The sequence below is a fragment of the Cetorhinus maximus genome, chromosome 14, assembly GCF_964194155.1.
Source record: "Cetorhinus maximus chromosome 14, sCetMax3.hap1.1, whole genome shotgun sequence".
Taxonomy (NCBI): domain Eukaryota; kingdom Metazoa; phylum Chordata; class Chondrichthyes; order Lamniformes; family Cetorhinidae; genus Cetorhinus; species Cetorhinus maximus.
Genome location: NC_135892.1, coordinates 20,000,253 through 20,017,626, shown reverse-complemented (window position 1 = coordinate 20,017,626; position 17,374 = coordinate 20,000,253). Strand labels below are relative to the sequence as shown.

Sequence of the window (17,374 nt, the reverse complement as noted above, 5' to 3'; positions counted from 1 at the left end):
TTGTATGCTTTGAGTGTCAGCTGTGGCTTAGTGATAGTGCTCTCACTTGAGTCAGGAGGTTGTGGGTTCAAGTCCAACTCCAGAAAATCGAGCATAAAAATATTAGTTGATACTTCTTTGCAGTACTGGGGGAGGGAGTTTCAGTCTTTTGGATGAGTTGTTAAACGGAGGCCCCGTCCCTATTCACAGGTGGATGTAACAGAGCCCTTAGTACTGAGAAAAAGCTGGGGAGTTCCCTGGCCAGTATTTATAGTTCAACCAGCAGCACTAAAATAGTTTATTTGGTTATCTCATTGCAGCTTGTGGGATGTTGCTGTGTGCAAAATGGCTGCTTCGTTTCCTACATTATGACAGTTACTATACTTCTTCATTGGCTATAAAGTGCTTTGGGACATCCTGAAATTGTGAAAAGCAATAAATGCAAGTTCTTTATTTTCTTTTTTGCAATGGCAGATTTGCAAGCACCAGATGTACTGGGGTAGTTAATATAACATTGGATGCTGGGGGAGAGAGTGAAATGAATCAGGATTACTGATTAAGAGGGTTGCTTAACCCATTTCCTGCTCATTGCAATTTCATTATGGGTCAGGAAAGGCCCAGGTGATCGGGTGAAATTCATGAATAGATGGCACGTGTCACAATGAAGGAAAACTTCTGAGTTGTGTGAGGTGACCAAGTAACAAGTTTGGGGTATGATTTTTCCAAAGGATGTAGAGGGACAGTTAGAATGAATTACTGAAAAGCCCTCTAGCAATGTGTATGGGGAAAATTGGTTTGTTGAAAGTCATTCGTGTATTGTCCACAAAGTTGCCTGACAAACCAGTAGGAACTGAAGTGATTACACATCAGTCTACATCTTCCAAGCACCACTGGCTGCTAGGAAGCCCTTAAGGGCCAAAAGCACCAGTTGGGAAATTGTATTAGTATTTTCTGTTTAATATTACACATTAATTGCAGCACAGTAACAGGCCATTCAGTGCATCTTCATGTTGATATTTATCCTTCAAAAACGAGCAGTAGCCTTATTCTCATGTCACTTCATTAGCCTTTTCTCCTTCAACGACCTATCTAACCTATTCTCAAATGTTGGCATCTTCTATGCTTCGATCACTAATTCTGAGTGTACTTCATTCCCTCAGAACCCTCTGTGTAAAACAGTTACTTCTGCTCTCTGTCCTGAAATTAGCAGTTGTTGCAACCTAGTTAGAGACTGGTAACATTTAAAGAAAAATCAAACTGCCACTCATTAGCTGAAGAGACCGCAGAACAAAATTCCACGTTTTAAACAAAAACTTTTACTGTGACAAACATCAAAACGAAACAAGCACTATTAACTTCATACTGTATCTCATAAGCACTTTGATATGAAAACTATACTTACCTCGGAGTTGAGAGTGCAGGTCACGGCTTCAACTCCCGACAGGCCTCGAAGCTTTAGTGCACGCGCAGACTGGGAGTGGAATTGGGAGCAGACATGTACAGTTCTGCAGTGTATGTTCTTCGGGCCCAGGACAGGCCCAGCACACCTGCACTTAGAGAGGAAAAGAGTGCGAAAGCCCAGGTCATGTGACTGGGAGCAGAGCACCATGGGAGACTAGTGTCCCAGGCAGGGGACAGGGAGAGGTCCCAAAAGAATAAACCCAGAGAGGGGACAAGGACAGGAAGAGATCCCGGTTCAGTTAAAAGAGAGGAGCAGTGAAACAAGCTCCAAACAGGAAAAGGGCTGTGGGTAGCAGATTTTAAGTGAAGAGAGCTGAGAAGCCCTGAAGATCCAAGAAGGCAGCCGACAGTTGGTGAGTCCATGCTGCGGGCCATTGGGGCGATGGTACCCCTTTGGAACAATAGTGTTCTGCTCGTCATGGCTGAAGGGCTGGAGTTGTGCTTGTGAGTTGGTGCTCGAGTGTATACTTGGCAAACCAAGGAAATGGAATCTCAGGAGATGAGATTGAAATCCTGTGAAATGTGCCGTTGTTGATGCCTTCCAAGTTGGAGCGACCTTTGGAGAGAATTCCCAGGTTAGATCTGTGAAGGTAAAGACTGGAATCCCTCGTGAAAGAGACACAATTTCAGTGATTTTGGTTGACTTAGTGTTACTGACACCTGGGGTGGGTTGTTGAGAAATCCATGGACTCTGTCTTGGTCGCCTCTGTCATTTACTATGCAGTGTGGTGTGTTTGTCCACAGTTGACTTGTTAATTCAGATGTACTTTATACCTACTCTGAATGTTAGAGTATACAATGGATATTGTAAGTTGTTTTATCTTTATGACCTTATACAGTAAAGTTTATTTTTGTTTCTTCTAAACCCGTGGAATCTTGTGGCTTTATTCACTGGGCAAATGTCTTGAATCTCAAGTCTTGTCTATTTTAAATAAAATATTAGTGGTCTCTAACTGGATCTTAACAAAAACCTGTGTCTAGATCATAATACCTTATACTTTAAACCAACATTGCAAACAAAATACTTTTCATTCTATTTTTAATTTCAACCGCAAATCCCTTTTATACTTTACAATTTCATGAGTGGTCACCAATTCTCCTGGAACCCAAACCAATGTGTGTCACAGCTCGCTCGCTCTCTCTATCTCTCTCTCTCTCGGCAAGGATTTCACTGCTGATCTCTTCCACTAGCTTCACTCGGCAGATCTGACGGTCAATTCTCATAAATGTGGATTTTTCATTCTAAGCATAGGCCCCACTCACAACTCCTACACAGTGACTCCAAATCAGAAACACCCTAGTTCCTGTAGACCTCTATGCTCATTGTCCTAGCTGCGGGCAGGCACAGACTGCCTTCTCATTCAGACTGCTCCCAGGCTGATTGCTCCCACAGACTGTGAAATCAGCAGAGATATATTAAAACAAAGGAACTTTTCCCTCTCAACCATCTCTATGGTAACATGACACACAGGATCTGTTTCCAGCTAGAAATGCAAACCAATTATCTTTAACTTTAAACTTTTCCTTTGATTTGAAAAGTATATGGATACTTTAAAATATTCCCTTGTTTACAAGTTGCCATCAAACCCTTCTTTGACCTGGGGAAACTACACAAATAATTTACCCTTTCCTGACTGCACAGACAGCTCATCTCCTCAAGAGCTGGTTAACAAGGCTCCCATTATTTAACTATTAATACCTCGCATCATGGGGCTTCACCAACATAACATAGGCCTCCCTTCAATCTGTAATTACACCAGGCCTATCTGCCAGCCCCTCAGACTAGGTGTTCTTCCATTTATCCTACATTCAATAATTTCAACTTCCAAACTAAACATAATCTTATACACATTTGTATCACAGTCTGTTTGCAACATTGGTGTCATGTTTGATCCTGAGATGAACCTCCAATGTCATACTTGTTCCATCACCAAGACTGCCTATTTCCACCTCCATAAAATCATATGACTTCACTCCTATCTCAGCTCATCTGCTTCTAAAACCCTTATTCATGCCTTTGTTACCTCTACACTTGGCTATTCCAATGCACTTCTAATTGATCTCCCACATTCTACCTTCTATAAACTTGAGGTCATCCAAAACTCAGCTGCCTGTGTCTTGACTCACAGTAAGTCCCATTCCCTTATTAACCCTCCGCTTGCTGACTTATACTGGCACCTGGCCAAGCAACTCGACTTTAAAATTCTCATCCTTGTTTTCAAATCCTTCCAAGGCCTTGTCCCTCTTTGTCCCTGTAATATCTTCCAGCCCCACAACCCTCCAAGATGTCTGTGCTCCTCTAACTCTGGTCTCTTGTGCATTCCCAGTTATAATTCCTCCACCATTGGTGGTCGTGCCTTCAATCGTCTAGGCTCTGGAATTCCCTCCCTACACCTCTCTGCCTCTCTACCTTGTTTTCCTCCCTTAAGCCACTCCTTTAAACCTACCTGTTTGACAAGCTCTTGGCCATCTGATCAAATATCTCCTTATGTGACTTGGTATCGTACTTTGTTTTATATTTACATTAAAGGTGCTTTGTAAGTGTATGTTCTTGTTGTTGATTCTTTTGCATTTAATCATAAAGCTACATCCCCTCCCCTAGATTCCTCGATCATTGGAAAACGTCTGTTTTTATCTACTCTGCCCACCCTGACCCTTCATAATGTTAACACCTCACAGATTGCCCCTAATCCCTTTTTTTTGAAAACAGTCTCAACTTTTTAATGAGAGTTCCTTGCGCTAAAACTACAAACCAATATTAAGTTAACCAGGAAGTGTTATTGCAAATACCAGTGGGTTTCAAGTGCCGTATTTGTTGGGTAATTTTGCAAGTCTCTGCACTCAGCGTGGAGCGTTGCTAATGGTGGCAGCAGGTCAGAATGTGGTGGATACATTGTGTGTTCTTTTGTAGATGTTATAACATTGATTATATAATTAAAATATATTTTGTATCAATTGTGACTCAGTTGGTAACACTGTCACCTCAAGGTCAGTAGGTTGTGAGGTCAAGTCCTACTCTAGAAACAGGAACACAATATCTAGTCTGCCACTCCAGTGTAGGACTAAGTGATTTATGCACTTTCGGAGGTGCCAAACATCAGATGAGACATTAACCGTGGCCCCAAGTGCCCTCGCAGGTGAACACAAAGAATGCTGTGGCACTATTTGAAGAAGAGGAGGGGGAGTCCTCCTCAGTGTCCTGGGCAATATTTATACCTCAGCCAACATCACAAAAACAGATTGCCTTGTTATCATCACATTATTGTTTGTGGGAGTTTGCTGTGCGTAATTTGGCTACCACATTTCCTATATTATAACAGTGATGGCACTTCAAGAGTACTTAATAGGCTGTAAAGAGTTTTGGGGTGTTCAGAGGTCATGAAAGTGCTATATAAATGCAAGTTCTTCATTCTTCTAAACACATCAGTTGATGTCATGTGATGTTGCACAAGACCAGTCAAAACCAAGCATAATGCTCAGTTGAAGTTGGTTTAGGAGCTGGGGATAGTTACATCACGGTGTGCTATTATTAGTTACACTTAAATAGAAATGTTAGAGCAATTTAGAAAGTGGAAAAGTATGGTTGGTTGGAGCATTAGAGTTGGAAATTTCCTTTGGAGGAAAAAAGACAAAAACAGCCATGCACTGGAGCTTTTCAAACCTTACTTAACATTGGCACCCAATGGTTTGAGCTTGCAACTGCATGTAGATGCAAACCCAGTTATTTTGAATATAATTGCAGTACCAGGCAATTGTAACAGGCAAAACATAACAGAAGTGCACAAATGTACTATATGGATTATGGGAGAGTCATCATCGTCAGTCCATCAAATCGAGAATGACGTCTGCCAGACTTCATGATTTGCGTGTGACTCAGCAGGCCAAACCTGGAGCCACAGGTTTTTGGGCACAGTGGACAAGAGTTTCCCTGAGGAAATGGGTTTCTCGAGCAATGGTTTTGCTCTCTCGCCTTCTGCTTTTGTCATTTCTTCACAGAAGTGTTTATGAGGTCAGTTTCTGACTATGTTGTGACTTATTGGATAAGGTGCAAGCACACGGCAAGTTTTGCTTCAAGTCCCTCCAATGCACCAATGTCAATTTGTTGTTGAACACTTCCCACATCTCGGCAGCTAACTTTCTTGAAAGGTCACCATTGAAGAGGAGATCCAGGACAACATCAGCTGTGCCAGCACAGCCTTCCGAAAATTGCACAACTAGGTCTTCGGCAACAGAGATCTCCATTAGAGGACAAAGGCTTCAGTCTACAATGCTGTTCTTGTCCCCACACTATGGCAGTGAGATTTAGGTCACTGACCAAAGGCACCTCCAGGCACTGGAGAATTTCCAGCAGCGGTATCTCCACAGGATACTCAAAGCCAAGTGGGAAGACAGGTGAACAAAGTCCAGCATCCTCACCAAAGCCAATTCTTCCAGCATCACAATGACGATCATGTGAAATCCACTCCACTTATCAGGACACTACATCCGCATGCCAAGTAATTGACTTCTGAAGCAGATCCTCTTTTTGCAATGCTCGGATGGTACCCAATCTCAAGGAGGACAGAGAAAACATTTTAAGGACACTCTGTAGACTTCATTGTAGTGTAGTAGTTATGTCACTGGACTAGTCTGTGAATATGAGTTAAAATTCCACCATAACAGTTTGAGGTTTTAAAAATCTGGAAATTAAAAGCTGCTTTCAATAAATGTAGCCAGGAAGTTGTCATTAAATACCGAACTGATTCACTAATATCTTTCCGTCTCGGAAACATGAAATCTTTATCCTGTCTGGCCTATGTGTGACTCTAGTCCCACACCAACATGGTTGTTTCTTAACTGGCTTTGGAAATCAGTTGTATCAACCTGCCATTGGTTCAAGGTTCACACTGATTTGCCTCCCCAGAATAAATTTTTTAATAATTTTATTTTTGAATAAATTTTTTAAAAGTTGAAAAAACCCTTTCTGTACAACCTACAGGTACCACAGGCAATTATAACAAGAATAACAGCAACAACTTATTTATATAGCAGCTTTAATGTAATAAAACATCTCAAGACACTTTACAGGAGCATTATAAAATAATGACACTGAAGCACATAAGATATTTGGTCAGATTACCAAAAGCTTTGTGAGAGAGGTTGTTTTTAAGGAGTATTTTACAGGAAGAAAGCAAGGTAGAGAGATGGAGAAGTATAGGGAGGGAATTCCAGAGCTTAATGCCCAGGCACCAATAGTGCAGGGATAAAAATCAGGGATGCTCAAGAGGCAAGAATTCAATGAGTGCAGATATTCTGGAGAGTTGTGCAGTGGAGGATATTAAAGAGATAAGGAATGGAATTTAACGCTCTCCCGCATGAGGAGTTTGTTGCCAAGGGACATTTAATCAGGCAGGAGGGTGGTGGGTGGGGACCCTGCTGTCTTTGTGCTTCCACCCTAATTAAGTCCATGGTGGGAAGGACCTTGGATGGCTTTCCCACTCCACTGTCAATTGAGGTCCTTAAGTGGGCAATTAATGCAAACTTAAGGGTCTCATACTGCCACTGCTTGTATTGGCCCATGAGTGGACCATGACAAGCAAACCCGGGATTCCTCTTTCAAAGACACACAGGTGGGGGTGGTGTGGGGTGGGGGAGGATCTCTGATGCCCCTTGCCACCCTCCTGCCCTTGCTGCTGAACCCTTTCCACCCCACGACCCCACCTTTTGCCATCACTTACCTGTGACTTGGGATCCAGCAATGATACTAGGCCTTGGGTTGGTGTAGAACCAGCAGCAGCTACCACCTCCCCATTGGTGTTGCTGTTCAATAGAGCTGCCAGTCTCTGATTGGCCAGCAGCTCTTGGCAGACAAGACTTCAGCTCTGGGGGTCCTTGATCCCTGAGAAGGCATGCTGCTGTCCAGTAAAGTGCCTGAGTAGCACTTAATACAGCAGGCTTTTCTTAAAAGAGGCAATGCAGAGTTTTCATTGGCTCTCCAGCTGACGGGCAAGACCCTTGTCACCTCCATTAAATATTGCCAAGGAGGGGTGAGACCATTGTGGGATTTGAAAATAAGGAACAGAGCTTTAAAATCAAGACTTTGCTTGACCAGGAACTATGTAGATCAGTGAGCAATGGGTGATATGTGAAAGGGAACTTGGTACGAGTTAAGACACAGGCAACAGCATTTTGGATGACCTCAAGTTTACGGAGACCAGCCAGGAGTGCATTGGAATAGTTAAGTCTAGAGGTAACAAAGGCATGTATGAGACAGCGGCGAAGTCAAGCGACGTTATGGAGGTGGAAGTAGGCAGTCTTAGTGATGGTGTGAATGTGTTCATAAGCTCATCTCTTGGCCAAGATTGTGAATGGACTGGTTTAATCCCAGACTGCTGCCAGGGAGAGGAATGAAGTCAGTAGCTCGGGAATGGAAATTTGAGCTAGGACAATGGTTTCAGTCTTCCTAAAATTTAACTAGAGACAATTTCTGTTGATCCAGAATTGGATTTCAGATAAATGGTCTGATAATTTAGCAAAAGTGGGGGAGTCGAGAGGTGGTGGTAAGGTAAAGCTGGGTGTTGTCAGCATACATATGAAAACTAGCGCTGTGGTCTCAGATGATATCGACAAGGGGCAGCATGTAGATTAGAAATAGAAGAGGGCTAAAGATTGATCCTTGGGAGATACCAGAGGAAACAATATGGGGGCATTAAGAGAAGGAATTACAAGTGACACTCTGAATATGTTTAAATAGTTAAGAATAGAACTAGGTGAGAGCAGTCTCTCTTAGCTGGACAGCAGTGGAGAGGCATTGGAGGAGGATGGTGTGTTCAACTGTGTCAAAGGGTGACAACAGGCCAGGAAAGAAAAGGAGAGAATGTTTACCTTTGTCACAGTCACGTAGGACTGTTATTTGTCACTTTGATAAGAGCTGTTTCAGTACTGTAGTGGGACTGAAACCTGATTGGGGGTTTCAAACATGGAGTTCCAGGAAGCGTGGGTACAAATTTAGGAGGTGACAAAACATTCGAGGACTTTGGAGAGAAAAAAAAGTTGGAGATGGACTGATTGGGGTTTTGAGAAGAGTGGTGAGTGATAATGGCAGATCTAAAGGAGAGAGGCAACACTTGAAGAGAAAAGGTTAATAATATTGGCTCACATGGGGAAGCTGGGTTGTCAGCAGTTCAGTGGGAATAAGGTCAAGGGAGCAGGCGATGGATATCATGGACAAGATGAGCTTGCAGAAGGCATGAGGAGAGATAGGAGAGAAACTAGAGAAAGAGGCACAATCAGGGCTAGAGCAGGGGAAGTTTTAGGGGAAGTTTGGTCAGGTGGAAGGGAAGGAGGGGAATGTAACATGGGTGTGGACATAATTAATACAGATAAACCTATAGGAAGCATTTACAGGCTATAAGAAACAGACTTTTAAATATAATTGAATCCAAAACTTTATAAATGATTGATTGAATCTCAGCATAAAATACTTGAGTAGTTTTCTTTGGCTTTTTTTTTTAAACGGAATGCGTGCTTCAGTGGCTAGGCCAGCATTTATTGCCCATCCCTTATATTTTGGAATCCAGGTCAAACTATTGCTTGAAACCAGATTCAATCCACAGCTCTGGGTGTTTGCAGTAAGTTAAAGCTTCTTTGGCATTTAGAATAAGCACTGCCAATCAGCTGGGAATTTGGCTGTGTCATTTCTCATCCATCAGCCTCTCTGAGAATCAAATAAACAGAGCAGCATGAGTCATGATTAAGGAAACTGCATGAGCCCGCTTACTTTACCTATCTTGTTTCCTGCTTGACTTATTAATGTGGTTTGTGCTGCTACACAGGCGTTATACAAAGTTTTCAGATGATTCTTTATTAAATGGTTATTTGATTATGGAACTCTTTAGTGGTACACTTCATGGCAGTGTCTCCGGATATCAGTGATGATGAGTCACCGTGAAAGCAAAATGCAACCAGAGGAATAAGGCACAATGAATTGCACAGTGTTAATTTCCATATGCAATTCCTCAGATAAATGAAGCAATCCATGCCCCCATGCAAAGAGACCTGTGTAACATCCAGGCTTGGGCTGATAAATATCAAGTGACATTCGTGCCACACAAGTGCCAGGCATTGACTATGTCCAACCTCCTCTTTATATTCAGTAGCAATAGCATCGCCAAATCCCTCACCATCAACATCCTGGAGGTCATCTTTGACCAGAAACTTAACCGAACCAGTTACATCCACACTGTGGCTACAAGAGCAGGTCAGAGGACGGGTATTCTGTGGCAAGTGACTCGCTGCCTGACTACTCAGCAATGGTAATGGCATTGAATGGTGAGGGGCGATTGTTAGATTCTCTCTTGTTGGAGATGGTCATTGCCCGGCACTTGTGTGGTGTAAATGTTACTTGCCACTGGTCAGCCCAAGCCTGGATATTGTCCAGGTCTTACTGCATTTGGACATGGACATTTCAGTATCTGAGGAGTTGTAAATGGTGCTGAACATCATGCAATCAACAGCAAACATCCCTACTTCTGACTTTATGATGGAAGGAAGATCAATGATGAAGCAACGGAAGATGGTTGGGCCTAGGACACTATCCTGAGGAACTCCTGTAATGATGTCCTGGAACTGAGATGATTGACCTACAGCAACCACAACCATTTTCCTTTGTACTAGGTATGACTCCAACTCTCCCTGATTCCCATTGGCTCCAATTTTGCTAGAACTGCTTGACGCCACACTCTGTCAAATGGCGTCAAGGGCAGCCACTCTCTCCTCACCTCTGGAGTTCAGCTCTTTTGTCCATGTTTGAACGAAGACTGTAATGAGGTCAGAAGCTGAGTGACCCTGGCGGAACCCAAATTGAGCATCAGTGAGCATGAGTCATGATTAAGAATTGATGGCACTGTTGATGATCCCTTCCATCACTTTACTGATGATCGAGTGTAGACTGATGGGGCGGTAATTGGTTGAGTTGGATTTGTCCTGCCTTTTGTATACAGGACATACCTGGGCAATTTCCCACATTGTCAGGTTGATGCCAGTGTTGTAGCTATATTGGAATGGCTTGGCTAGGGGCGTGGCAAGTTCTGGAGCGCAAGTCTTCAGTACTATTGCTGGAATATTGTCAAGGCCTTTGCTGTATCCAGTGCCTTCAGCCGTTTCTTGGTATCACATGGAGTGAACCGAATTGGCTGAGAACTGCCATCTGTGATGCTGGAGGACCGCCGGAGGAAGCCGAGATAGATCATCCACTTGGCACTTCTGGCTAACGATTGTTGCAACTGCTTCAGCCTTATCTTTTGCACTGATTTGTTGGGCTCCCCCATCAATGAGGATAGGGAGCAAAAACAAAAATAAAAATACCTGGAAAAACTCAGCAGATCTGACAGCATCTGTGGAGAGGAACACAGTTAACGTTTCGAGCCCGTATGACTCTTCAACAGAACTAAAGTAAAATAGAAGAGAGGTGAAATATAAGCTGGTTTAAGAAGGGGTGGGACAGGTAGAGCTGGATAGAGGGCCAGTGATAGGTGGAGATTGCCAAAAGATGTCATAGACAAAAGGACAAAGAGGTGTTGGCGGTAGTGATATTAGCTAAGAAATGTGCTAATAGGTGACATTAAGGGTAGAAAGCAGGACGAGCAAGGTTCAGATAGCCCTAGTGGGGGTGGGGTGGGGGGGAGGGATCAAAATAGGCTGAAAGGTAGAGACAAAACAATGGATGGAAATACATTTAAAAATAATGGAAATAGGTGGGAAAAGAAAAATCTATATAAATTATTGGAAAAAAGAGGGATCGGAAAGGGGGTGGGAATGGAGGAGAGAGTTCATGAACTAAAGTTGTTGAACTCAATATTCAGTCTGGAAGGCTGTAAAGTGCCTAGTCAGAAGATGAGGTGCTGTTCCTCCAGTTTGCGTTGAGTTTCACTGGAACATTGCAGCAGGCCAAGGACGGACATGTGGGCATGAGAGCAGGGTGGTGTGTTGAAATGGCAAGCGACAGGGAGGTCTGGGTCATGCTTGCGGACAGACCGAAGGTGTTCCGCAAAGCAGTCACCCAGTCTGCGTTTGGTCTCTCCAATGTAGACGAAACCACATTGGGAGCAGCAAATGCAGTAGACTAAATTGAGGGAAGTGCAAGTGAAATGCTGCTTCATTTGAAAGGAGTGTTTGGGCTCTTGGACGGTGAGGAGGGGGGAAGGAAAGGGGCAGGTGTTGCTCCTTCTGTAGTTGCATGGGAAGGTGCTGTGGGAGGGGGTTGAGGTGTAGGGGGTGATGTAGGAGTGAACCAGGGTGTCCCGGAGGGAATGATCCCTGCGGAATGCCACCAGGGGTGGTGAAGAGAAGATGTGTTTCGTAGTGGCATCATGCTGGAGTTGGCGGAAATGGCGGAAATGGCGGAGGATGATCCTTTGAATGCGGAGGCTGGTGGGGTGATAAGTGAGGACAAGGGGGACCCTATCATGGTTCTGGGAGAGAGAGGAAGGTGTGAGGGCGGATACGCGGGAGATGGGCCAGACACGGTTGAGGGTCCTGTCAACCACCGTGGGTGGAAAGCCTCGGTTAAGGAAGAAGAAAGACATGTCAGAGGAACTGTTTTTGAAAGTGGCATCATCAGAACAGATGCGGCGGAGGCGAAGGAACTGAGAGAATGGGATGGAGTCCTTACAGGAAGCAGGGTGTGAGGAGCTGTAGTCAAGGTAGCTGTGGGAGTCGATAGGCTTGTAATGAATATTGGTGGACAGTCTATCACCAGAAATTGAGACAGAGAGATCAAGGAAGGGAAGTGAAGTGTCAGAGATGAACCATGTAAAAATGATGGAGGGGTGGAAATTGGAAGCAAAATCAATAAATTTTTCCAGGTCCAGACGAGAGCATGAAGCAGCACCGAAGCAGTCATTGATGTACCAGAGAAAGAGTTGTGGGAGGGGGCCGGAGTAGGACTGGAACAAGGAATGTTCCACATACCCCATAAAGAGACAGGCATAACTGGGGCCCATGCGGGTACCCATAGCTACACCTTTTATTTGGAGGAAGTGAGAGGAGTTTAAGGAAAAATTGTTCAGTGAGAGAACAAGTTCAGCCAGACGGAGGAGAGTAGTGGTGGATGGGGATTGTTCGGGCCTCTGTTCGAGGAAGAAGCGGAGAGTCCTCAGACCATCCGGGTGGAGGATGGAGGTGTAGAGGGATTGGACGTCCATGGTGAAGAGGAGGCGGTTGGGGCCAGGGAACTGGAAATTGTTGAAATGATGTAGGGCGTCAGAGGAATCGCGGATGCAGGTGGGAAGAGACTGGACAAGGGGAGAGAGAATAGAGTCAAGATAGCAAGAAATGAGTTCCGTGGGGCAGGAAAAGGCTGACATGATCGGTTGATGATGGGGATATTTGTGGAGCCTGCTCCTCCAGTGAGTTATTTCATTGTCCACCACCATTCACAACTGGATGTGGCAGGACTGAGGAGCTTAGATTTGATCTGTTTATTGTGGAATTAATTAGGTCTGTCTATCACTTGTTGCTTATGCTGTTTGGCATGCAAGTAGTCCTGTGTGGTAGCTTCACAGGTAGACATTTGATTTTTAGGTACACTGGTGCTGCTCCTGGCATGCCCTCCCGCACTCTTCATTGAAACAGGGTTGATCCCCTGGCTTGGTGGTAATGGTAGAGTGTGGGATATGCCAAACCATGAGGTTCCAGATTGTGGTTGAGTACAATTCTGCTGCTGCTGATGGCCCACAACCTCATGATTGCCCAGTCTTGAGTTGCTGGATCTGTTTGCAATCTATCCCATTTAGCACAGCGGTCCATCGTGTTGATGCAGGGTATCCACAATGTGAAGATGGGACTTTGTCTTCACAAGGACTGTGCGGTGATCACTCCTGCCTATAATGTCACGGACAGACGCATCTGTGGTAGGCAGGTTGGTAAGGATGAGGTCAACTATGTTTTTCCATCTTGTTGGTACCCTCATCACCTGCTGTAGACCCAATCTAGCAGCTATGACCTTTAGGATTTGGCCAGCTCAGTCTGTAGTGGTGCTACCAAGCCACTCTTGGTGATGGATATTGATGGAATGTACTCCCCCATCCAGTGTACATTCTGCGCCCTTGCCACCCTCAGTGCTTCCTCTAAGTGGTGTTCAACATGGAGAAGTACTGATTTATCAGCTGAGGGAGGGCGATACATGGTAATCAGCAGGAGGTTTCCTTGCCCATGTTTGATCTGATGTCATCAGACTCTATGGGGTCCAGAGTCAATGTTGAGGACTCCCTGGACAACTGTTTCCCAACTATAACCACTGTGCTGCCACCTCTGGTGGGTCTATCCTGCCAGTGGGACAGGACAAACCCAGGGATGGTGATGGTGGTGCTTGGGACATTGTAAGGTATGATTCCGTGAGCATGACTATGTCAGGCTGTTGCTTGACTAGTTTGTGAGACAGCTCTCCCAATCTTGGCACAAGCCCCCAAAGTTAGGGGGGAAACTTTGCAGGGTCGACATAGCTGGGCTGAGTTTGCTGTTGTCGTTTCTAGCCTTGGTCGATGCTGGGTTGTCCATCTGGTTTCATTCCTTATTGATTTTCTAGCAGTTTGACACACCTGAGTGGCCTGCTAGGCCAGTTCAGAGGACATTTTAAAAAGTCAACTACATTGTTGTGGGTCTGGAGTCACATTTAGGCCAGACCAGGTAAGGACGGCAGATTTCCTTCCCTAAAGGGGACATTAGTGAACCAAATAGGTTTTTACGACAATCAACAATGGTTTCATGATCATTATTAGCCTTTTAATTCTGGATTTTTATTGAATTCAAATTCCACCATCTCCCAAGGAGGGATTCGAACCCTGGATCACTAGTCCAATGACAATACGACTATGCAGCAATAGGTCAGATTACTGGTAACTCTGGTTGGAAATAATAACTTTCCTAAGCAGCTTGTGGGTTGAATAATGCCGGGGGTGGGGGGAGTTGTGGTGGAGGAGGGGGTGCGGGCGTGACACCCACCCCCCTACTAGAAGCAAAGGCGACGTGGAGCCGACATGCTCCACTTCAATCCGCCCCGCAGCCATAACGTGCTGTAGGGTGGCTAAACAAGGACCAAGTGGGACTTCCGCCCCTCACTGAGGAGGCTGTCCTACCCTCCGATTGGCCAACAGCTCCATCAATCCCAACAGCACCAAGAGCATGTCAGTGGCAGCTGCCAGGACTGCAGGAGAAGAAGGAAGAAAGACCATGGATCCCCAGAGCAGGTAACTCCAGGGTCTTGGACAGGGAGAGTTTGGGTAAATAAAAAGAGAGGGGCACTGGTAGGGGGAATGGGTGAGTTTAAGGCTGTGGGAGGTAGGAAGGAAGAGGGGTTCGATCTTAAGGGAGCCGCCCACGATCGGCAAAGGGCAGCACAGCCCCATATGTACAGGTTTGAACATGGTTACATTAAAGAGCCAGAGAAAGGGGAGGGATGTACATGCTTTCTGAGCAAAGTTTTCAGACCTGATCGAAGGCTGCCTTATTCCACAGAACTGTTCACACTGGGCTAATAAACAAGGGAATTTCACTTCAGTTTTAAAAAAAATCTGGAATTAGAAAAGAAAAGCCCATTTCAATAAAAGTGACCATGAAAGCGTTGGATTGTCATAAAAATTCAATTGGTTTACTAATACCTTTTAGGGAAGGATATCTGCCGATCTTCCCAGTTTGGCCTTTGATTCCAGTCGCAGACCGACGTGATCACTTCTTAACTGCCTCTGAAGTGGCCTAGCAAGGCACTCAGTTGGATCAGTGGTTCAAGGAGAAGGCTTATCACCACCTGCTCAGGGCAACATAATGAACAGTAAATATTGGCCTTGCCGGTGACGTCCGCCTCAGGAGAGTATTTTTATTAAAAGACAATGGGAGGGAGAGTCAGTCACAGATTGTTCTCTTGTATTGCGATGGCTGGCTCACAATGGCAGTAGAGGAAGATTGATTGCCTGTCTCTGCGGCTGCATTTAATGGAATAAATGGCAGGAATTAAAAACAAAAGGAATGTAGTCAAACAATGAATCCTCTTTGCACAAAATTTTGATGTAGGGAAATTAGTAATAATTCATAGCTTCAGGTTGAATATCTCAGTTAGATTTGTAGTCTAGGTGTCTGGTCCTATTCATGAAAGTAATTACTAGTGTCGATCAGTTGTTGGTCTCCATCCACGGCAGGAGTGTTCTGCAATATGTTGCATCTAATTGCATGAGTTTGTTGGACTCGACTGTTTACTAGTTTTCCAGCTGACTGTTGGTCTTCCTCTCTCCTCCCAGGGATGCTGGCGCAAGATCACAGTGGATGACACCATGCCCTTCGACAAAAATGATAACTTGCTGCTTCCATCTACAACCTGCCATGGGGAACTCTGGCCAATGTTGCTGTCGAAAGCTCTCATAAAGCTTGCGAGCATTGAGTATGTTAAAACCTTCTCTTTAAGGACATTGTCAACAAGTTGAGCTCTTTAATCCTTAAGACTTCTGTGCAATGTCACAAAGAAGTCCCCCCCACCGACCATCACCACCCCTCCCACCCCACACCCCGGCTCCAATATTGTACTGAAGCGAAATCTGCCTAGTATTATAAATTCCGTGATCATTGTAGGCTGGATTTTCCGTTCTATGCAATCCAGTTAGAATCATACAGCAATAAGGCCACTCAGTCCATTGTGCCTTCGCTCGTTCTTTGGGAGAGCTATCCAATTAATCTCATTGTCATTCTCTTTCCCCATAGCCCTGCCAAATTTTCCTTTGTCTTGAATGAAGTGCCATTGTATAAAAAAAATGTTCTCTACTCTCAGGAGAATAATCCCAGCTTCTCTAAGGCTCACTACACAGCTGAAGTCCCTATTCCCTGTTAACAATTTAGTAAATCTCTTCTGCACCCGCTCCAAGGCCTTGATATGTTATACGTAAATATGGTGCCCAGAATTGATTTATAGGGTTGCTAAAACAGAACATTGACACATCATGTTACAGCTTTGTTCCAAACAAGGCAATTATCAATATCTGTTTCAAAGTAGTAGTTACAGCCAGAAGCGTCCACCCAAGTACTGCCATGCCATTTTACTGATATCTGAATGTTGCCCTGATATAAGATATTGGATTTTCCTGCGAGAAGGGCAGCAGAGTCACAAATGTGCAGGATGTGGCCTTTGCAAGTATTGTCAATTCAGCGGTCCCACTCCCAGCAAAAGCCACTCCAGGACTGAGGAGCCAATCACAGTTTTCAAAAATACGCATCTGCCACTCACAATGAATTTTCCTTAGTTAAGCCCTGTTTAGAGAAAGGTCTCCATATTACAAATAGGATCTGATGACCTACAGTCCAAAAAGTGTTACAAGAATTATACCAGAGCTGAGGGTACAAAGACTGAACAGGTTGTGACTCTTATTTTAGAAAAAAGAAAACAGAGAGATCACCCGATAGAGATCTTTAGAACTATGAAAGGGTTTGACAAAGTAGATGTACAGAGCATGGTTCCACTTTTGGGGAAGTCCATTAGTATAAGGCTACTAATAAACCCAATAAAGAATGCAGGAGAAACTTCTTTCACCACAGAGTGTTGAGATGTTGATGGGGTTAGATGCCCACTCCTGAAAATTAATTAAAAAGGCCCATGGTCAGATACTGTCAGCAAGGCCAAACCCCCTTGCCCAACCCTCTGCAGTATTGCTAAATCCCATAATCTGTCCCACTTGATTGTCACAGAGCAAATTGCTTCCACTGTTTCTTGACAATGAGAAAATTCTGCTTGGACCAGGATAGACTTATTAGATAAAGCAACCTAAAGCAGGGCTTTCTGTTTGTTAAATTGCGCACACCATCAAAACTTACTGTTTCAAGTTTACGGTTCTGCCTTACATATTCTTTCAGGTGACAGTGGTGCTGGTTACCCCTGCAAGTCAACTCAATATCCTAGATTTAGGGGTGTACCCAT

General features: G+C 44.4%; 1 protein-coding gene across 1 annotated transcript in view; it reads left to right on the top strand.

Moving 5' to 3' along the window:
• The window catches only part of LOC144690022 (androglobin-like), a 162,919-nt gene that overhangs the window by 70,676 nt on the left and 74,869 nt on the right, over positions 1–17,374 (top strand). The window contains exon 6 of the mRNA XM_078557553.1: positions 15,711–15,850. Coding sequence (XP_078413679.1) covers positions 15,711–15,850 — 140 coding nt within the window. The remainder of the gene's footprint in view (positions 1–15,710; positions 15,851–17,374) is intronic.